Below are 23,629 nucleotides of genomic sequence, written 5' to 3' on the forward strand. Positions count from 1 at the left end.
TCCGCCACAATCTCAGCCTCCCTTTCCTCCTCTACATTTAACAATCTTTCAAAATACTCTGCCCATCTCTTCCTTACTGCATCCATTTCAATTAACATCCTTCCATCCTCTGCTTTTACTCGTTCTTCCTTCCCAGACTCTCCCTTTCGCACCTTTTTCACCTCCTTCCAAAACATTTTCTTATTCTGTTGAAAATTCTCTGTCAGCCGCCTACCCCACCTCTCATCTGCTGCCACTTTAGCATCACGCACAGCCCTTCTCGCTCTATTCCTCTTTTCCTTGTACCTTTCATATGACATCTCATCCTTCCTCTGCAGCCTCACTTAATATGCACGTCTCTTCTCAGCCACAGCCATACTTACTTCCTCGCACCACCATTCACTTCCTTTTTTTACACTACCACCCACACGTCTCACACCACACACCTCTTCTGCATGCCCCACCACAGCACTCTTAAACAACTGCCATTCCTCCTCCACACTGCCATTTTCCTGATCTTTCACTGCGTTCCACTCATCTTTCAATTTCTCCTGATACTCTATCTTTTTCTCTCTTTTATCCAACTCACTCACTTTCAAAACCTCCCTGCCACACCTAACCCTCCTAGCTCTCATCCATCTCTTACCTACTCTTAACTTTCCCTCCACCAGGTAGTGGTCAGACATACCTCCGCCCTCCCCTCTCAGAACTCTCACATCCAACAATCTTCCTATTACATTCCTAGACACAACCACACAGTCCATCAAAGCTCTATCAACAACCCTTCCACCCTCCTGTCTCTCCCATGTATACTTATAAATATCTTTCTTCTCAAACAGCGTATTCCCAATCACCATCTCTTGCTCAACACACATCGTTATCATTTGTTCCCCATTTTCACTTCTTCCAGGCACACCATGCATACCAACTACGCCTTCAACTGCTACATTTCCCACTCTAGCATTCAGATCTCCCATCATTACCACATTTACATTCGCTCCAAAACTCTGCAGACACTCATCAACATCATTCCAGAAAGACTCCCTCTCTTGTTCATCCCTTTCACTACCAGGCCCATATGCACTCACAAACACCCACAACTCATGTTCAAATTTCGCTTTCACCCACATCAGTCTCGATGACACCTCCTTCCATTCAATCACACATTGCTGTACTTCCGGACTCACTAACAAGGCCACACCTTCTCTTGCCCTTCCTCTATCAACACCTGACAATCTTCCATTCACACTTCCAAACATAGATTCCCCCTTCCCTTTCATCTTCATTTCAATCAAAGCTAACACATCCAACTTTCTTCTCACAAACATTCTCCCAATCTCCTCTCTTTTAGCCTCAATCGTACTACATCCACGCACATTCATAGACCCAATCTTCAGGGTACGGGGATAACTCAGTCCCCCATCCCTTTCTCTGGCCTATCTCTTTTCAGGTACTAAAAAACAGAAGAGGGGGTCCCTAGTCCCCTCACCCCGCCCCTTTTAGTCACCTTTTACGACACGCAGGGAATACGGTGGCAGTACTCTTCCTAACACAACCTGGCTGCAGTGTAGTAGTACCACCCCATAGTGCGGCCAGGTTGTGTCCCCCCCCGCCACAGGGGGGGACACAACTTAAATACTTATGTATTTACCTAATATACCTAATTGTGACACACACGAAATTTGCTATGCTCGTGGGTTCCCGTCCTTGTTTCTCAGTAAGTCAAATTTAGCTTTAAACTCGTTTAAGTTTTTAGACTGGACGATCTCTTTGTCCAGGCTATTCCATTAGTCTATACTTCTGTAAGGAAAGCTATATTTCTCGATATCCTTCAAGCAGCTTAACTTTTTCAATTTCATTCTGTGTCCTCTTGTTGCTCTCTTATCTCATAAAAACAGATCTTCTCTGTCAATTTTATCTACTTCCACGATGGTCCTGAACACTGCAATCATGTCTCCCCTCTTTCTCCTTTCCTCTAAGGAAGGCAAATCCAGCTTTTCCAGCCTCTCTCTCTATGACAGATCTGCCAGACTGGGGACCATCTCGTCGCTGTTCTTTGTATTCTCTCAATCTTGTTTATATCTTTCTTTTTGTGTGGGGACCACACTACTGCTGCATATTCTAACCTGGGGCGGATCATGGCCACTATCAATTTTTTTTTCATCTCCTCATCCATATAATGAAATGCTACTCTTACGTTAGTCAAGAGTTTATAAGTCTCTCCAACTATATTGTTAATATGCTTTTCTGGTGACAAACCATCTTGAACCAGCACTCCTAAATCTTTCTCTTATCTCATTTTTGTGATTAATTCATTAGCCAACAAATAATTCAGTGATGGCCTCCTGGTACTTTTACCCATTTCCAATATTTTACATTTCTTTACATTAAATTTCATTTCCCACGTCCAGCTCCAATCATGTATCCTATCCTATCCTGTGTGTGTGTGTGTGTGTGTGTGTGTGTGTGTGTGTGTGTGTGTGTGTGTGTGTGTGTGTGTGTGTGTGTGTGTGTGTGTGTTTGCAAAGCAGTGCACCCAACACATGAGGTCTGAGGTGGCCATTGTTAACATTTTTGTCTCACTATCAACGTCATAATGCATTAATTTCTTCCTGCAGCGTGTTAATAGTCATATTATATACTTTTAACATATCCCAGTGTTCTATGTACAGTATTAGCAATGGGACCAAGAGTGCTAAGCATGAAATCAGCTTGAGATGTAGCTGCCAGTTAAGAATGATGAGGTGGGGTGGGGAGTTGGGCAGGGTTATGGGAAAAGGTTGGGAGCTGGGGTAGAGGTAGGTGGAGCTTGTTTTGTCCCCCCCTCCCCTATTCCCTGGGTATACAGGGGTAGGAGGGGGGCACCTCTGAGCAGAAATTAATGATCGTGAGTGTTCATATACCTAGTTTTTCAGAGGTCCCTCACGATAGTCTCAAAAAAACAATTGTCCGAAAGACCCTTGGTCCCCTGCCTTTCGGATTACAGGACTTTCAATGTAATTACTTCAGATAACAACAATAATTATCTCAGTGAGATAGAATATATTCTAGACATTACATAAGATGAATGCTGGAACATTAGAAACCATGATAAATATGATTTGTAATCACCAAAATATCTTAATGCATACCTGAAGTTCCTTCGTTTTCTCAGAAACAGCAGTTTTCTCCGAGGCCTCAAGCTGTTCTGAGAGTTCTCTGAGTGATGAACGTAATTTACTGTTCTGTTCCTGTAGCTCTGCAGCATCCCTGAATGTCACCAGGTGTTCCGAGATCACATCACTTGCCACACTTGGTCGTTTGTTGGGGTCCTCTGCAGAATTAATCAATCCATCCATCAATCAAATGATGCCATGTTTCTTCCAAAAGAATACCTATACTGAGATTGGCCATGGTGCACCTAATGCCTTTTATCAGCTGGAAGCTAAACGAAACACCAAAACCAGCAGATTAATTCCCAACAGTTGCTGGAAAATGCTGGGAAACAAAAATCTCAGATCCATCTGGATTTAGACTGTATTCATGTGTCTGGCTTTTCTTGCCTGAGAGCAAGGATTGTGTGACTAGTTACCATGCCTGAGAGTATAACAATGAAAATAGCAGAGAATAAAATAATGAATGGATGATTCTAATTGGCCAGAGAAAAAATGAGTGTAGGATTAGTACTTCTGTATTAGGAATGTGTATTATGAATAGACAAAGACCCACATGCAGCTATACACTCTCTGGAATGGATAAATTCAGCTAGAAAAAAGCTGGTGGAGGCTCATAAAAGATGCTGTTTGGCAGTATGCTTCAGATCGCCAGGAGACTAAGTTTTTATGCATAAATGACAACTAGATTGGCTGAAGGTTCTGGGTGGCTATGTGTTTTGTGTACAAATGACAGAGAGACTGGCTAAAGATTTGGGTGGTTGTGATGGCTATACAGAAATGAATTACAAAAAAATGCAATACAGTCAGACACATACGAACTGTGTATAAAATACAGACATACAGCCAGAGATGTACAATGTGCAGCACTGGTGGTGGCTTAACTAGGTTCATGAAGAATGCTACTTGCAGAGGTGTCATTTTAATTTTCCTTGGGGGGGGGCATAGGCTATTTAGGAGGCCCCCCCTACTCCCACCTCCCCATATGGGTGGGGTGGCGAGCGATCATTCTGAAGCCACATGCAAAGCTATGGTCAGGGAAATAAAGCATTAAACAAATATATATATCCATCCATCGATCATCCAATCCTACGTTGCCCCATGAGGAGCGTAGGAGCCCAGGGCTAGGCATTTGGTCTTGACATTTAAGATGAGAGTGAACATATATATAAATACATATATATATACATAAATAAATATACTGTATATGTATGTATATATATATATTTATTAAACCAATTACTTCCTGACACACACACAAATGGATATTCTAGCATTGGCAGTATTTCTGTGTGAAGTTGAAAATGTAATTTACAGTGCATGGTAAAGTACATATCATTGCATTATATGCTAATGACCTTGGATAACAGACCAAACAGCAATTAAAATACTAGTATTGGTGAAAGCTTAAACTGACTTCATTCTTATAGCCTATTGAAAAGCTAATGAATATAAAATTGAGAATGAAAAGTGTTAAACTTGTAAATGAATTAAAAACGGAAAGCTTTTAGCTTACTAGCCCCCAAAATACCATGAACCATATAAAGTAATGTGAAAAAGTAAGCTCTACACTAAGAGGTGGGAGAAATAAAATGATGGTTTTTAAATTTGGAAGAGGCTCAGGTAAGAATAGTACATTAATTTCAGAATTCATTAGAGGAAATTGAAAACTAAACTACGTATATTTATTGCATTGAGAAATGAATGAACTACCGCAACAGTGGATATCTCCGTGATCTCTGCTTGCAGAGCTATCAGCCAAGGTGTTAAAGTTAAGATTTTTAACAAGTTCCTTTTTCTGAGGTCATGAGTAGCAAGTCACTAAGCAATCGATACTCAATGAGGTTCTTTGATATGTCTTGACTAAGCTTAATACTGAAAAAAGTCGTTCACTGCCTGCAGTAGTTACTAGAAGGGTGATAAGAATTTTGATAATTTTCACTATTTCTGAATAAGCACAATCTAATGATCTGAGTTCATCATATAATTCAAACAGATGCTTTGACCTCTCACTGTTACTTAAAAAAATTTGTTTTTGCAACAGATACTTGGGATACTAGAAGAATTTGTAAGACTGTACTATAACAGAAAGCTTCTCATATTCTAGAAGGTTTCTGGAATTGCAATCAAGTGCATTCATTGCTTCCATTAAGGGCATTTTTGTGTGATGCGAAAATCAAGATCTGAGAGAAAGCTGTTTAATACAGTATATCAAAATAGGTTCTCCTGATTTCAGTCTTTGGAGCAATACAAGTATTCACATCACTTCTCCCTAGCGCTGAATCAGTTAAGCTCTTTAGTCTTGATGATACCTTCTGAATTCTCTTAGGTATGCCCAACTGATCTGAATTTTCCAAGTTGGTATCAATCACATATTTTGAAGCAAAATCTTTAGCTTTGTCAAAAATATCAGAGAAAGCCTTGTCAGTTCTCAAGATCTGCAATTCTTTAATAGTTGACTGTATGAGAGGGCAAGCTTCAGATAGTATGGCTTCCTATGCTTGAAGCTGATCTGACAAATTACTGATAACTCTAAGAGTGTGAGTTTTACGCCAGGTACCCCTTTTTTGGATAAGGGCTAAGGCGTTGCCCCTGGATAGAGGACTTTGGTTTGGAGCGTGTAGCATTTTATGACCGGATGCCCTTCCTGATGTCTACCAATGACCCTTGGGTGGATTCGATCCTCCGACCCTTCACTCAGAGCGAAGCGCTCTAACCCACTGGGCCACGGCTGCTACTAAGGACTTGTTCAATAATATGTAGATCCATTACGAACCTGAAAGACTCTAACTTTTAGTACAGTCCAATTGCTTCTGCTGCAGCTTCTGAATCAGAACCCTCTGAAACTGTATTAAACACTGATAGCAAACTTCCATAGCAAAGCTTAACCTTTGATACTGACCTACAGTAGTAAGACCATGTAATTATAGCAGGTCTTTCTAGTGTCAAAATCTAAATATCTTCTGCTTTCTGTGCCTCTATGAAAAGTTGGTTCCTTGTGTTACTGTTAGTAATAAATGTGTAAGGTGTGTTAATAACTGAAAAAAATGAAGAGAGGCCATTGGTATTCTTTATGCAGTCGCACAGTACTAAATTCAGCCTGTGTGCATGGCAATATATGTATCCTGCTTGATGAATTTTATCCCTTAGTCTTGCTTGAAACCCGCTAAAGCATCCACTCATTACACTAGTACCATCATAACACTGAGCCACACAGTTAGACCAAATTAAACCAGATTGTTCTATCTCCTTATATATGAAATCAGCTAAACTTGCAGCATCAACCTTTTCCATGTGATAGGTTCCAATGACACATTCCTTCACAATACCCTCACTAAAGTACTGCACAAGAATAGCCATCTGTTCTTTTTTTGACAAGTCTTTTGTTTCATCAACCATAACTGAAAAGTACTTGGCTTCTTGTGCTTCAGCACAAGTTGTGTCTTTGATATGTCTTCCAACAACTGATATCAACTCATTCGGGTACAGAGGACTTGTGCGATGGCCATATCATCAAAGTAACTTTTGTTTTAGAGAGGGATATGATCCAGCAATTAGGTGAAGACTTGCTACAAAATTTCCTGAATTCAGTGGCTCACCACCCTCATTATGTCCACGAAAAGACAGGTACATACTTCCTAAGATGAATAAAAGCTTTTAATGAGCCAGAGTGAATACTGATGAGATGCAGTTTGGGTTTATGCCAGGTAGGGGGACCACTGATGCCATATTCATTGTTCGAGTTTCAGGAAAAATACAGTATATTAGCAGGAGAAGGGATCTTTATTTTGTTTTTGTTGATTTGGAAAAGGCCTTTGACAGAGTCCCTAGAGAGGTGGTGAAGTGGGCAATGAGAAAGCTTGGTTTGGAGGAGTGGCTGGTTAGGGTGGTTATGGTTATGTATGTGGATGCTCACACCCAGGTAAGAGTGAATGGAGATTTGAGAGATGGGTTTTCCGTGAGTGTTGGTGTGCATCAGGGGTCAGTTTTGAGTCCCATGTTGTTTATCATGGTACCTGAAGCCCTTTCACGTGACTTCAGAAACGGACTCCCATGGGAGTTGTTGTATGCTGATGATTTGGTGTTGATTGCAGAGAACGAAAGGGAGGCGGAGGAAAGGTTTAGGAAGTGGAGAGATGGTATGGAGCACAAGGGCTTATGGGTAAATGCAGATAAAACAAAAGTGATGATATCCAGGGCTGGTGGCGGTACTGTCAAAGACGAGGGAGAGTGGCCATGTGCAGTTTGCCACAAGGGCGTGGGAAGCAATTCCATCTTGTGTGGTGTTTGTGATAAATGGGTGCATAAGAGATGTAGAGGTATCAGAGGCAGACTGCGAGATAATGCTGATTTTATGTGTAAGGCATGTCGGGGAGAGCAGGTGGAGATTGTCAGACGCGAAAGAATTGAACTTCCTGGTGAATCTCTTGAGTGTGTGGAAGAGTTTTCTTATTTGGGAGACATGTTGTCTGCTGGAGGTGGGGCTGGAGCTAGCTCTGTGGCTAGGGTGAGAAGTGGTTGGAAGAAGTTCAGGGAGCTCTTGCCTCTCCTGGCATTGAGAGGGCTCTCCCTACGTGCTAAGGGGTCTTTGTATGCAGCATGTGTTAGGAGTGTAATGCTGTATGGTACTGAGACCTGGGCAGTGAAGGAGGAAGATATCCGCCAGCTCAGACGTACAGAAATGACAATGATTAGGTGGATGTGCAGTGCGTCTCTGCGTCCAAGGCCTGGAGGGGCTGGGTTTACAATGGAAGAGTTGAGAGGTAGGATGGGACTGGAGTGTATTGGTGTTGTGATAAGGAGAGGTAGATTGAGGTGGTTTGGACATGTGGAGAGGATGGGGGATGATAATTGGGTGAGGATGGTGAGAAGTGTTAATATTGGGGGTGGGGTTATGAGGGGTAGAACAAGAAAGACATGGGACGAGGTCATTAAGTGTGACCTTAGGGTTAAGGGACTGAACAGGGAGGCTACAATGGATTGTGTCGCGTGGAGAGCCGCCATTAGGTGACCAAGGCCGACACATGCAAGCATGTTGAAGCCTTTAAAAATGAAACGAAACGAAACGATGGCAAGTGTTAGAAGTGTAAGGCTGCAGGGTAGAGACCTGAGCAGTAAAGGAAGAGAATATTCACAGACTCAAATGTACAGAAATGACAATGTTTAGGTGGATATGCAGTGGATCCTTGAATGTGACAGCTGGGGGGGTGAAGGTTTATGTTCGGAGAATTAAGAGAAAGGATGGGATTTGAGTGAATTGGTGTTATGATGAGAAGAGAGTAGAATGTGATGGTCTGGGCATGTGGAGAGGATGGGAGATGGCAACTGGGTGCAGAGAATGAGGTTGAGTTCAGAGAGGCAGACTAAAAAAGACCAGGGATGAGGACATAGAGTGTGACCTTTAGGAATAAGGGAATGAATAGGGAGGCTGCCAGAGATTGAGTTGCATGGACAGCTGCCATTATGTGACCATGGCCAATGCATGCATGCATGTTGGAGCCTTTACGCATGAAACGAAATGATTGCTAGGGGAGAAAAGAGAAAACGTTAGCATATGGAGAGAACACTTTATCGAATTGTTAAATGCACAGAATATAAGTAATGCAAGTATATGTGGCAGGGAAATGGCTGGGAGGAGAGATGAGATGGGGGGAAGGGACTAGCGGGATGGAAGTAGTGGAAGCAATGAAGAAAGTCAAAATGGGGAAAGCCCCAGGAATTGATGGAGTGTGTGGCTAAATGCTGAAGCATGGAGAAGAGAGAGTAGTAGAATAGATATGCAAGATGTGCAGATTGGCCGGGGAGGAAGGTAAAGTCCCAGAGGATTAGAAGTCAGGTATAATTATTCACCTGTACAATATTAACACTTCTCACCTTCCTCACCCAATTATCATCCCCCATCCTCTCCACATGTCCAAACCACCTCAATCTACCTCTCCTCATCACAACACCAATACATTCCAGTCCCATCCTACCTCTCAACTCTTCCATATATATATATATATATATATATATATGCAGATAAAACAAAAATGATGATATCTAGGGTTGGTGGCAGTACTGTCAAAGACGAGGGAAAGTGGCCATGTGCAGTTTCCCACAAGGGCGTGGGAAGTAATTCCATCTTGGTCGTGTGTGTGTGATAAATCGATGCATACGAGATGTAGTGGTATCAGAGGTAGACTGTGAGATAATGCTGATTTTATGTGTACGGCGTGTCGGGGTGAGCAGGTGGAGATTGTCAGACGTGAAAGGATTGAACTTGCTGGTGAATCTCTTGAGTGTGTGGAAGAGTTTTCTTATTTGGGAGACGTGTGCTGGAGGTGGGGCTGGAGCTAGCTCTGTGGCTAGAGTGAGAAGTGGTTGGAAGAAGTTCAGGGAGCTGTTGCCTCTCCTGACATTGAGAGGACTCTCTCTACGTGCTAAGGGGTCTTTGTATGCAGCAAGTGTTAGGAGTGTAATGCTGTATGGTAGTGAGACCTGGGCAGTGAATGAGGAGGATATCTGCTGGCTCAGACGTACAGAGATGACAATGATTAGGTGGATGTGTAGTAAGTCCCTGCATCCAAGGTCTGGGGGGGGCTGGGTTCACAATGGAAGAGTTGAGAGGTAGGATGGGATTGGAGTGTATTGGTGTTGTGATGAGGAGAGGTAGATTGACATGGTTTGGACATGTGGAGAGGATGGAGGATGATAATTGGGTGAGGAAGGTGAGAAGTGTTAATATTGGGGGAGGGGTTACGAGGGGTAGACAGAGAAAGACATGGGACGAGGTCATTAAGTGGGACCTCAGGGTTAAGGGACTGAACAGGGAGGCTGCAATGGATCGTGCAGCATGGAGAGCCGCCATTAGGTGACCAAGGCCGAAGCATGCAAGCATGTTGGAGCCCTTAAAAACGAAACGAAACGAATACAATAAAAAGGCAGCTTGACGCTGAAGTTACTATAACTGAACAGTGGGATACTGACATCCTTTAAAATACCTAGTAAATTATTGTGATTATTACAAACACACACACACACACACACACACACACACACACAAGGCACCGAGGAGACCAGACGCACGCCGCCATCGCTCCATATACGGCCAACTTGGCCAGTGGCAGTACTTAAATCAGTATCTATATTTGAGTCAGGCTCTGTACCAGGTTAGACTAAATGGTGTTCTAATATATATAAAAATAAAAAATAAAAAGTTTTAAGCAGGACTTGTTCAAACAGAAAAAAAAAAAAATTAGAGTAAGAATGCGCACAATCAGCTGATCATTTGTTTAGTCTACAACTGCCCCAGGGAATGAAAGTACCATATGTGCTGTTAGTACTGCAAAATGACCACATACTTTAGTAAAGCAAATTTGAAAAAGAAAAGGGATAAAGGTAGAAAGCAGGACGATGATTTCTACCAAGAACTGGTTGAAATGGAGACTCACAAAAAACTGGTGGAACGAGTACACAGGCTAGAAATGGCTTTTCAAAATGAGATTGATGAAATTAAGAAACAGATGCACTTGCAAAAGGAAGAAATTGAAAAATTAGGAAAGGAAGTCAACAAGAAAGACACAACTATAGATGAGCTGACAGTAGAACTGGGTTCACCTAGGAGAAAAATTAGTGAAATGGCAAGTACAGTAGTCAACCACGAGAGTATCATGGAAGAGTTCAATAATGATACAGAGACAATTAGGCAAGTAAGCAGTCTGACAGACCAGAGCAGTGATATTGAGGAGAAGATAACACAGGTGAATGAAGCCGTGCAAAGCTATAAAAATGATGTGGAAACCACTTATGCTGAAATGGTGAAAGTAAAGAAAGACTTAGAAACAAGGGTGGAATAAAAAAGCATTAAAAAGGAAGTGAAAAGAATAATCCAAAACAATCCTAAGTTAGTCAGACATTCAGTAGATATCAACAAATCTATAGTAATCACCGGTATAGAAGAGGAAGAAGTAAAAAACAAGATCTCAAGACACAAAAAGGAGATGGCAAATGTAATGAGCATACTGAGAGAAGTCTCACAGGAAATCTGTAGTAAAGACACAGAGGAACACAAAAGGTTAGGGAAATACGAGAGAAGCAAGTCAAGACCCCTAAAGGTAACCTTCCAGAATGTAAACACCATGGAGGAGATACTAAAAAATGCAAAGAATCTTATGGAAAAAGAGGAGTTCAAAAATGTATGGATAAAAAGATGCCTAACACAAGAGGAACTGGAATTACAGAAAGAGAAGAGAGAGGAAGCAAAAACAAAAAATGAGGGAAGATCAGAAGAGAAGAACACATTTTTTTACAAAGTAATAGGATTGCAGGTACGAAAGTGGTACATAAACAGGATGGAATAAAAAGGAGGAAGGTAGTAGAACCATGTCATGACATGTATATAAACAAGATGATTAAGTTCATGTACTCAAATGTGGATGAAATGGTATCTAAATTATTAGAGATGAATGATTATGTCAGAGAAAATGAACCACATATAATATGCCTAACTGAAACAAAATTAACACCAAGGATATCAAGTGACATCCTAAACTTGGAGGAATACAACACATGGAGAAGAGATAGGAACTTAAAAAAGGAGGAGGAATTATAATAGTAACTAAGAAAAATCTAAAAGTCAAAGCAATAGAACTAGATATACCCTCACAAGTAGAACTGATTGCAGTAGAGATCAATACATCTGAAGGGAAAGTAATTGTAGCCAATATGTACATGCCACCCAAGTCAAACACATGGGAAAGAGACGAGTATGAGGACCTGGCAGAGAATACAATTCAGAGTTTAAGAACATTACTACATAAAATGGAAGAGAAATCGGAAAGAATTATACTAACTGGAGATTTTAATACAAATATAAATTGGAATATTCTAGATATAATAAGCCAAGAAAGCTGTTGGGACCAAACACTGTACTCCTGGATCTCGTGCAAGAGTTTATCCTAACGCAACATGTAAGGGAAAGCACCAGTAAAAGAGGACTCGATGTACCCTCAATGCTAGATCTCATATTTATAAGGCAAGAAAATGATATTGACAATTTAATATACCACCCTCCATTCGGCAAAAGCGACCATGCAGTACTAAGTTGCAACTTCAGGATAGTATATGACATAGTTAACACCAATGAAAGTTACAAAAAGAGCCTAAACTATAAAAAGGGAAACTATCATGACCTAACGAAGTACTTCTCAGAAACTGATTGGGGAAAGGAGCTTAGAGGACAAGATTTAAATGCTATATATAAAAAAAATTCTGTGAAATTTTTGAAATAGGAGTCCAGATGTACATCTCAATGCATAAAGAAGCAGAAAAGAAAATAAAGAAATGGTTCAAAAAAAAAAAAAAAAAAAAAAAAAAAAAAAAAAAAAAAGAGAGAGAGAGAGAGAGAGATTTGTTGTGGAATATATACAGAAGACACAATAGTGAAAAGGCATATAATAATTACAAACAGGCAAGAAACGATTATACAAGAATAAGGAGCAAAGCCCAAAAACAGTTTGAGGAGGATATCATAAATAAAAGTAGTGATCAACTGAAGCTATTTTACAGCTACATCAGAAGCAAAACCAAAGTAAAAGATAAAATACAATCCATTACGGACGAGGGAATTACTTATACACAAGAGAAGGATATTTGTGAAGCATCAAACAAGAAATTCCAATCAGTTTTTACAGAGGAAAAAAAATTTGAGAGGGATTATGTGGAACATGCATGCCCACATATACTACCAGATACACAAACATCAGAAAAAGTAATACAGGAGTAGCTAAGTAAATTAGACAAAGGAAAAGCAAATGGTCCTGATGAAATTTCAAGTTGGGTACTACGTGAATGTGCAAAGGAGTTAAATAAATCATTATTTTTAATTTTCAAGAAATCCTTGAGTCAAGGTAAACTACCTGATATTTGAAAGAAAGCAAACATTGTTCCCTTATTCAAGAAAGGGAATAGACAAAATCCTCTCAACTACCGACCAGTATCACTAACCAGTGTTGTAAGCAAGGTATTAGAAAAGCTTATAAGAAAAGCCTGGGTAAATCATATAGAAGAACACAATATGACAACAGAAAGACAGCTTGGTTTCAGAAAAGGAAAATCATGTGTTACTAATCTGCTGCGCTACTATGACAGAGTAACAGACACATTACAGGAAAGAGAAGGATGGGTGGACAGTATCTATTTAGATTTCAAGAAAGCATTTGACACAGTACCACACCAAAGACTTTTATGGAAACTGTACCATCAAGGAGGAATTCGAGGCAAACTGTATTGTTGGATGTAAGATTTTCTCATAAGAACAGAATTGAGAACAGTACTAAGGGGAAATTACTCATCATGGAAAGAAGTGACTTGTGGAGTACCACAGGGCTCAGTGCTGGCAGCAATCATGTTTTTAGTGTATATAAATGATAGACAGTAACACTGGAAATGAATGCTATCTAAATATGTTTGCAGATGATGCAAAAATACAAAGGAGACTTACTAACACAGACTCTTGTAAAGAGCTACAAGAAGAATTAAATAAACTTCAAGAATGGAGTAATACATGGCAAATGGAATTCAATGTGGACAAGTGTCATGTAATCAAGTTTGGTAAAAGTGGAAAAAGACCTGATTGGGATTATAAGTTTGGAAATAAAACCCTACACACATCTGAAAGAGAGAAGGACCTAGGTGTGATTATGAATAACAGACTATCTCCGGCTGACTACACCAGTGAGAAGGTACGGAACATGTATACTATCTACCTATCTATCTATTGCCAGACGCCTCAATCCCGTTTGGGGTGGCCACAAACAAATCGCCTCCAAGTCGCCCTGTCCCCCATCATCTCACTGCCCTGCACCCAACTCACACACCCCTCTCTCATATACCTCTCCACCCCATCCCTCCATCTCATCCTTGGCCTCCCCCTCCCTCTTCCCCCCTCCACCTCACTCACATACACTCTCTTCGTCAGTCTTTCACCCTCCATCCTCTCCACATGGCCAAACCACCTCAGTGTGTTCCTCATAACGCTTCCTATCACATCCACATCTACACCACAACGCTCCTTTATATCCTCATTCGTCAGCCTGTCTCTCCGTGTGACTCCACAGGCTCCTCTTAAATAACTCATTTCCACTGCTTTCACTCTTGACTTGTGTCCTTCCAACAACGTCCAAGCTTCACTTCCATACGTTAGAGTTGGTATCACAATACTGTCATGTAGTAACTTTTTCATTTCCATGTATACATGTATACACTGCTTGCAAATATGAGAACAGCATTCACATACATAAATGAAGACATGCTATGAAAGATAATATCATCATTCATCAGACCAACCCTGGAGTATGCATCAGTAGTCTGGAGTCCTCATCTCAAAAAACACATAGACAAGATTGAAAAAGTTCAAAGGGCCGCTACAAGATGGGTACCAAGCTTAAGGGATCTAAGATACGAAGAAAGACTAAATAAACTGAATCTACCAACACTACAGGAGAGAAGGAAAAGAGGTGACATGATTATGATATATAAATGCATATCAGGGAAGGAGAAAATAGACATAAATGATTACTTAACCTATGGGCAAGCATCAGCAAGAGGACACTGCAAAAAACTACATAAGAAGAGAGGTGATAAAGACGTAAGGAAATTTAGTTTCCCAAACAGAGCAATTGATCAGTGGAATGCACTACCGAATGAAATAGTGTGTGCCAAAACAATTCACAATTTTAGGGATATGTACGATAAACATGGTTTAAGAAAAGGGACAGTATGAACTTGACTCATTCCTGTAAAGATATAATTAGGTAAGAACAATTAGTTAAGGTAAGAACACACACACACACACACACACACATACACACACACATACACACACACACACACACACACACACACACACACACACACACACACACACACATTCACACACACACACACAATATATTTCACTCAAAACGTCTATCTATCTATCTATTCACAGACGCCTCAATCCCGTTTGGGGTGGCCACAAACAAATCGCCTCCACATCACCCTGTCCCCCGCCATTTCACTGCCCTGCTCCCAACTCATACCCCCTTCTCTCGTATACCTCTCAACCCCATCCCTCCATCTCATCCTCGGCCTCCCCCTCCCTCTTCCCCCCTCCACCTCACTCACATACATCTCTTCGTCAGTCTTTCACGCTCCATCCTCTCCACATGGCCAAACCACCTCAGTGTGTTCCTCATAACGCTTCCTATCACATCCATATCCACACCACAACGCTCCTTTATATCCTCATTCGTCAGCCTGTCTCTCCATGTGACTCAACAGGCTCCTCTTAAATAACTCATTTCCCCTGCTCTCACTCTTGACTTGTGTCCTTCCAACAACTTCCAAGCTTCACTTCCATACGTTAGAGTTGGTATCACAATACTGTCATGTACTAACTTTTTCACTTCCATGCTCACTTCCCTGTTTCTTATCACTGCTTTCAAGGAACCAGCAACCTTTCTTCCCTGCTGTACCCTTTCAAGCACTTAACCCTTCAAACCTCCATCCTTACTCATCACACTACCCAAGTACTTAAACATACTCACATTTTCCATTTCCTCACTATCCAACCTTGCTGTACATTCACTGACTTCACCTCTCTCAAAGACCATCACTTTACTCTTCCCTACATTCACCTTTAGATTCCGTTTCTTACACACTCTCCCAAACTCATCCACCAAGCCTTGCAGCTCCCCTTCGTCTTCACTCAACAACACAGTATCACCTACAAACAACAGTACAGGGAGTTTCCAAACATTATCCTCTCTCACCAAGGCCACTCCAACATCCACTACCCTACCCTGTACGTTTTTTATTACCCCATCCATGTACAGATTGAACAACCATGGAGACATGACACATCCCTGTTTCAACCCAACCTTCAAAGAGAAAAATTCAAATAGTTCACCATCCACACGCACTGCAACCTTAGCACCATCATACATACTCTTCACAGTATTCAACAACGTCCAATCTACTCCATTTATTCTTAACACTTTCCACAATCCTTGTCTATCCACCCTGTCATACGCTTTCTCCAAATCCATGAAAGCCGCATACAACTTCTTTCCCTTCTCTAGAAACTTTTCCACTAAAGATCTAAGAATGAATATCTGATCAACACACCTCTTCCCTTCCTAAAGCCTCCTTGTTCTTCTCCAACTAATTCCTCTGTTCTTTCTCTAACTCCGTCAATAAGTATCCTACCATACACTTTTCCTATTATACTAAGAAGACAAATGCCCCTATGATTACCACACACTTCTTTCTCCCGTTATCCTTTGTACAAGGGAATAATTATACCTGACTTCCAATCCTCTGGGACTCTACCTTCCTCCCAGGCCAATATGCACATCTTCCACATCCATTCTACTACTATCTCTCCCCCATGCTTCACAATTTCACCACTCACTCCATCAATTCCTGGGGCTTTCCCCAATTTAACTTTCTTCACTGCTTCCACAACTTCGATCCTACTGATTTCTTCCTGTCTTCTCACCTCCCTCCTTCTCCCGGCCATTCCCCAGCCACTTATACTCACATTACTTCCATCCTGTATGTTCAACAATTCCTTAAAGTGATCTCTCCATCTGCTCACTTTTTCTCCCTTACTAGTAATCTACCATTTTTATCTTTCACTCCCCTGCTAACCTTACTTCCATCCTGTCTTACTCTCTTCACTTCTTTCCAGAACATTTTCTTACAGTCCCTCCACTTTACACTCAAATTCCTTCCAAATTCCTCATCCACTCTCTTACTAAACTTTTCACCTCTCTCTTTCTTTCTACATATAACTCTCTCTTCCGCCTCTCAACTTCTTCAACGCCCCTATTTCTCATCCATTCATTGTATGCTTTTTTCTTTTGTGCCACAGCCTGTCTCACCTCTTCAGTCCACCACACTGTTCCTTGCACCCCCCTCTGTCTTCTCTTCCTCCCACACACCACATCACATGCTGCACATATTTCTTCTGTGAATAACCTGCACACACCTTCCACGTCTCCCATCTGCTCCAATTCATATCTGCCCAATCGTTCCTCCACTTCTCTCTTATACTCTGCCTTTTTCTAATCCTCTTGTAACCTTTCCACTCTCCTTGCAACTACTCCTTCCTCTCATCTATCCCTTCTTCTATTTGTCCATCTTACTTGGATCCTAATTCTGGCCACCACCAAGTAGTGGCCAGAAAGTCCACTCCCCCAACCTCTATAAGCTCTTGCATCCATTATACATCTTCGCATCCTTTCATCCACACACACATAATCAATCATTGCCTTCCTTTCATTCAGTTCACCACCCACCCTTCTCATCACTCGCCATTTATACCTATGGATCATTTTATGCCTGAAGAGGGTATTGGCTATCACCAACCCCCTCCCGGCACAAATGTCCACTAACGCACTCCCATTCTCATCCATCTCAGCAGGCACACCCCACTCACCAACTATTCCATCCACCTTCACATTCCCTACTTTATCATTCATATCACCAATCAAAAACACTCTCTCATTCCTTCCAAATTTTTCCATGCACACTTCCACATTTGTCCAGAACTCTTCTCTCACTCTGCTAGCACGATCTTGTGTTGGCGCATACACACACACAATCGACCACATTCGTATTCCAACTTTCAACCTTACCCACACAATCCTTGACCCAAGTGATCCATACTGTCTTATGCTCTTCTTCCATCTTTTACTCACAACTATACATACTCCCTCTTTTGCCCTCTCATTCTCACCTACTCCTGCACATATACCCCATCCATACTCCCATTCTCTCACACTTTCTCCTCTCCATTTTGTTTCAGTTATTCCACATACATCCACTTTCGCACCCTCAAGCACCTGGACAATCTCTCTCTCTCTTTCGCCTCATCATTCGCACCACTTACATTCCATGTTGCCATTACCAAGTCCTTTGTCCGGTCCTTGGTTGTCATCATTTGGTCAGTCCTTGTTCGAGGCTTCTTGTTTTTCTTTTTAGTTAGTTGTTTTCCAGGGAGGGGCACTAACCCTTCGCCAACCCTTTTAGTCGCCTTTTACAACAAGCAGGGATACTGGGGGAGTATTCTTGAAAAACCCCCTTACCCCAAGGGGGTAAATACAAATTATATTTAATTTCACAGTGATAACCTTATATTTTTTTTCATTAATTGTACTTGATTTGGAGGCCTCCTCAGAAGGCTTGGGGGGGGGGGCGAGCACCCCTCGCTGTCCCCCCCAAATGCCGCCCCTGGCTATTTGGCTAAAGGCTCTGAATGGTTTTGGCAGCTATGTATTTATGCATATACCAAAATACAGTACTTCAATACATGTACTGTATATACGCACTGTGTATAGGAGGTGGAGGGAGACCGGCTCGTGCAGCTTCAACCTGCGTGACCAGAACTGCCACCTGCCGACTGACGTCCTTCAACTGATCCCCCAAACGCTGATTCTTGCGTTCTAGAAATTCTTTACGTCGCACAGCTTCATCACTGAGTACACGCTGCAATAACAAAAGCAGATATTTACCCTCTTCATCATCATCATCATTAGTCATCATCCAAACCTATTTTCCTAACTAGGGGCAAGATGAGGTAGGGTTCAGAAAGCAAGTGAAAACTTAACAGAATGAGAAGTAAGTCTTCCACATCAAATGGGTCTAACTCTCATTTTTGTCTCCAATCAACCCCCCAGAATCCTGGTCAGGACAACCAGAATAAAAACAACAATAACAATAACAACAACCATCACCATCATCATCAAAAATCACCATCATCATCATCTTCATTAAACATCAATATCATTCACCTTACCATCATCATCATTCTTTTCCTCCTCTAACCCATCTTCATCCTCCCCCTCTTTATCATCATAATCATCACCATCATTCTTCTTCCCATCATCACCATCACCATCACTATCATTCTTCCTGCCATCATCATCACCATCATTTTTCTTGTCATCATCATCATCATCATTTTTCTCCAACTGCTTCTCCCCTATCCCACCACTCCACTGCCACCAACCCCATTCTCTCTCTCTCTCTCTCTCACAGGGCCAACACCACAACAAACAAAATCAATCCTCACTCACTCACAACCACCCCAACCACTACAGTCAGCTGGCTTCTAACCTGATAGAACTGTACAACCCACACCCACCTGCTTCTCCCTCTCCTCTACGGCTTGGTCCAGCTGTGTCTGCAGTTTGGTGATGGACTCGAGGGACTTGTGGTGGTCCTCACGTTGCTTCTTTATCACTGGTACACGCTCCTCTATCTCCTGTTGGCGGACGGTTGGCGTTTGGATGAATTTGGTTGAGAGAAAGAATACTTGGGTAATGGTATATTGTAGTTGCTTTATATAAGTATAGAGAGAGAGAGAGAGAGAGAGAGAGAGAGAGAGAGAGAGACAGAGACAGACAGACAGAGACTACTTGGGTAAAGGTATATTGCAGTTGCTTTATATAGGCACATAGAGAGAGAGAGAGAGAGAGAGAGAGAGAGAGGAGGAGAGAGAGAGAGAAAGAGAGAGAGAGAGAGAGAGAGAGAGAGAGAGAGAGAGAGAGAGAGAGAGAGAGAGAGAGAGAGAGAGAGAGGAGAGAGAGAGAGAGAGTCAGAGACAGAGAAGAGGAGAGGAGAGGAGAGGAGAGGAGTAGAGAGAGAGGAGAGGCAAGTAGAAGGAGTGAGTAAGAGTGTGAAAGATGAAGTGAATAAGAAAAGAAAAATCCCTTACATACCTGCAGCATCCGGTCTACACATTTCTTTATCTTCTTGTCCTCTTCAATGGGAATTAGCTTGTTTGCATTCAATGAGGTATTCAGAATAGAGTAACAAGAGAAGAATGGAATGGTGAGGGGAGTAGAGAGCAGATGAAATGAAGGAAAAGAGAAAAGGAAGGGAGAGAATTGAGAGGAAAGAAGAGGCAAGTGAGTAAGGCGAGTATTTCAAACCCTAACATACCTTCAGTATTTGATCAACATATTTCTTAAGCCTTTTGTTTTCCTCCTCAGTGGCAATGAGTTTATCAGATACGGTGACATACTCAGCATAGAGTTGTGAAAGGGTCAGGCCGCGACTCATAAGCTCACTGGCTGCGGTGGCCGATGGAGAGAGATCAATCAGCTTACTGACTCCTGTGTGGCAAAGATGGGGTTAATTATAATCAGTCTGTATTCATCTGACAGAGCTGGGCCTACATGTGAATCAAATCTACTCAAGGCCATCACTTTAACAGGGGTATTCTTATCACTAGATTACCATGCAGTGATGGGTTAATCTAATCAGGTTAATCTCCTACAGTCTGAGGTGAATTTACTTAGGTTAACCCCCACTTCAATGTGATAAATCTAATAAGGTTAATTGTCTTCATCCTGAGGTTAATTTAACTACATAGTCCCTTTCAATCTGGTGATGCATCTTTCATGTGACTCTGGATTTCACCAGTAAATTTAATTCAGCCTGAGACAAACATTTAGTAGTGAGGAAGTAAACAAAGGCTATGAGGGGTAGACCGAGAAAGACATGGGACGAGGTCATTAAGTGTGACCTTAGGGTTAAGGGACTGAAAAGGGAGGCTGCAATGGATCGTGCAGTGTGGAGAGCCGCCATTAGGTGACCAAGGCCGACACATGCAAGCATGTTGGAGCCTTTAAAAACGAAACGAATTTCTAGTTCTTCCTTTCTGAGATGTTTCACCAAAGCTGAAAATAAAATCATCTGGTGGCAGCAAGTACAGTATATAATGAAAAATTAACAACTGGACAGAAGAGGGTAAGTCAAATACTGAAATAACCTAAATCCTTGTTATAAAGGGCCTCGTTTTATATTTTTCTTGTCATTAGCTCAATATTAAATTTAAATTTGTCTATACATAAGGACTGTAGATGTATGCAGAGATGATTATGTCTATCTGGGAGAGTGGAATGAAATACTTGTTGGAGATGTGTAAGAAAGTGTGGATAAGTGAAACTGGCAGTAGAATGGAAAAAGGCTGTGATTGCACCCCTGTACAAAAATGAAGGTGAGCGAAATGAGTGCAAAAATTATCGTGGAATAAGTCCACTGAGTGACGTAGGGAAGGTATGTGGATGAACCTTTATAAAGAAAGTAAGAAAGATATCTGAAATCCTAGTGAGTGACATACAGGACGGCTTTAGGAGTGACAGAGGATGTATGGATCAAATATCTGCAGTGAGACAGAGTGGAGAACAAATGTGAGAAGGACTATAAGGTGTTTATTTAATTTATGGATCTCCAAGAAGCATACAACAAAGTAGACAGAGAAGGATTGGGGAAGGTTTTGCGCATGTATGGTGTATCGTAAGCTGCCAGGTGCCATTAGGAATTTTCATAATGGTAGTGAGGCACGTGTACGGGATGGGCATCTAAGTGAATGGTTTATGATCAATGTGGGCGTGCGACAAGGTAGCATGATGTCCCCATGGTTGTTCAATATACACAGTATGTGGATGGGGTGATACGAGAAGTAAAAACACGAGTAATGGAGAGAGGGATGGCATGGTAATGAAAGGTGAAGGATGGAATATCTCAAATTTGTTGTATGCTGATGATGCAGTGCTACTTCCAAATACCAGACAAGAGCCTAGTAAACTAGTGCAGAGTTTTGTAGATGTCTGTGAGTGTCATGTTTTGAGAGTAAATGCAGAAATGAGTAAAGTGATGGTTATTGAGAGAGAAGGTGACCCCGTGTGATATTACAGTGAATGGAGAGAGACTGGAATCTGTTGAGAGAGTTCAAACACCTGGGTACAGTGATAGAAAAGAGAGGAATATGTGCAAAAGAAGTGGAAAGTAAAGTGACGCAAGGAAGGAAAGCACCTGGTGCTATGCAGGCCTTGATAAGAAACATAGGCTTGAGTGTTGCAGCTGGGCAAGGCTTATATGAAGGAGTATTAGTACTAACTTTAAAATACAGATGTGAGACTATAGTGTGGCATGAAAATTAAAAGTCAAGAGTAAAAGTAGTGAAGATGGGACTCCTGAGGAACGTATGTGGAGTACAGAGAGATGATAGGATACGGAATAATGTGATACGTGAGAGATGTGGAGTGAGGAAGTCTGTGGACACCACAATCGAAGAGAGTGCACTGAGATGTGGAGAGAAAGGATAACCATAGAGTGGTGAGAAAGGTACATCTGAGTGAATTTGAAGGAAGAGGCAAGGTAGGCCAAGAAGAAAGTGGAGGGATATGGTGGAAGAGTGTATGAGGAAGAGATGTATGGAAGTTACTGAGGCTAAGGGACTGGCAAGAGACCAAGCTGGATGGATGCATTTTGTGCAGAGAAGTGCATAACCAGGGATTTGGCACCCCTTTTTAACATGACAGCATTCGGACTGACTCTGTCAGATATGTATATGTGAAGCTACGAACGTGGTGAAATTTTTTTGGCCTATCTGATGGAGCCAAGATTTTGAGGGCTTCAATGATGACAGAATGGAAGCGTGGCCCACTGAACTGGGCAAATATTGGCTGTCTGGACACTGCTACTTCTCAACCTGCCCTAGGGTGGGAAGGGAGGTCATGATGATGATGATGATGATGATGCCAGTAAGTCCACAATAAACTACAAACTGCCTATAAATGTTGTATTGCTACTTATGAAGGTTACTTTGTCACTGTTCCCTAATGTGGAGTCATAGTTGTATGCAAAATGTCAATATATTTAGGAAAACAACCCTAACTTACAACAAAGACAGCCAGCACATTAATATCACTCATTATATCATGTTGTCACACTGTTTAAAATGCACCAACACGCTTGCATGTGTTGGCCATAGTCACCTAATGGCAGCTCTTCATGCTGCTCCACCTCTGGTGGCCTCCCTATTCAGTCCCATATTCCAGAATTCACACTCTATGACCTTATCTCACGTCTTTTTCGGTCTACCTCTTGCAACCCTACCTCTGATGTTCACACTTTTCACTTTCTGCACCCAACTGTCATCCTCTTTCTCCTCAATATGCCCAGAACATCTCAATTTACCCCTCCGCATCAAAACATCAATACAGTCCAGTCTCATTCTTCCTCTAAACTCTTCAATCATAATTCTAGCCCACCAGGCCTCAAATTCATGGATGCACTACACATCCATCTAAAGACTGTCGTTTCTGTACACCTAAGCCTATGAATATCCTCCTCCTTTACTGTCCTGGTCTCAATACCATACATCACAACACTCCTAATTCATGCTTCATACAAGGAATCTTCAGCATGGAAGGAGAGCCCTCTCACTGTCAGGAGAGGCAACAGCTTGCTTAACTTCTTCCAACTACTCCTTACCCTTGCCACAGAGCCAGCCCCACCTCCAGCACATAACATCTATCTATCTATCTATTGCCAGACGCCTCAATCCCATTCGGGATGGCCACAAACAAATCTCCTCCACGTTGCCCTGTCCCTCACCATTTAACTGCCCTGCTCCCAGCTCACACTCCCCTCTCTCATATACCTCGCCACTCCATCCC

At 41.8% G+C, this 23,629-nt stretch overlaps 1 protein-coding gene across 1 annotated transcript in view; it reads right to left on the minus strand.

Annotated features, from left to right (window-relative positions):
• The window catches only part of LOC145402051 (nucleoprotein TPR-like), a gene marked incomplete at its 3' end in the record, with an annotated part of 419,889 nt that overhangs the window by 302,603 nt on the left and 93,657 nt on the right, over nt 1-23,629 (minus strand). The window contains exons 9-12 of the mRNA XM_080274148.1: nt 20,103-20,264; nt 19,303-19,422; nt 18,488-18,644; nt 3,111-3,292 (exon numbers count right to left, since the gene is read on the minus strand). Coding sequence (XP_080130274.1) covers nt 3,111-3,292; nt 18,488-18,644; nt 19,303-19,422; nt 20,103-20,264 — 621 coding nt within the window. The remainder of the gene's footprint in view (nt 1-3,110; nt 3,293-18,487; nt 18,645-19,302; nt 19,423-20,102; nt 20,265-23,629) is intronic.

Source organism: Coenobita brevimanus, chromosome 57 (assembly GCF_032717465.1).
Source record: "Coenobita brevimanus isolate Jiangsu-jjx chromosome 57, ASM3271746v2, whole genome shotgun sequence".
NCBI classification, from domain to species: domain Eukaryota; kingdom Metazoa; phylum Arthropoda; class Malacostraca; order Decapoda; family Coenobitidae; genus Coenobita; species Coenobita brevimanus.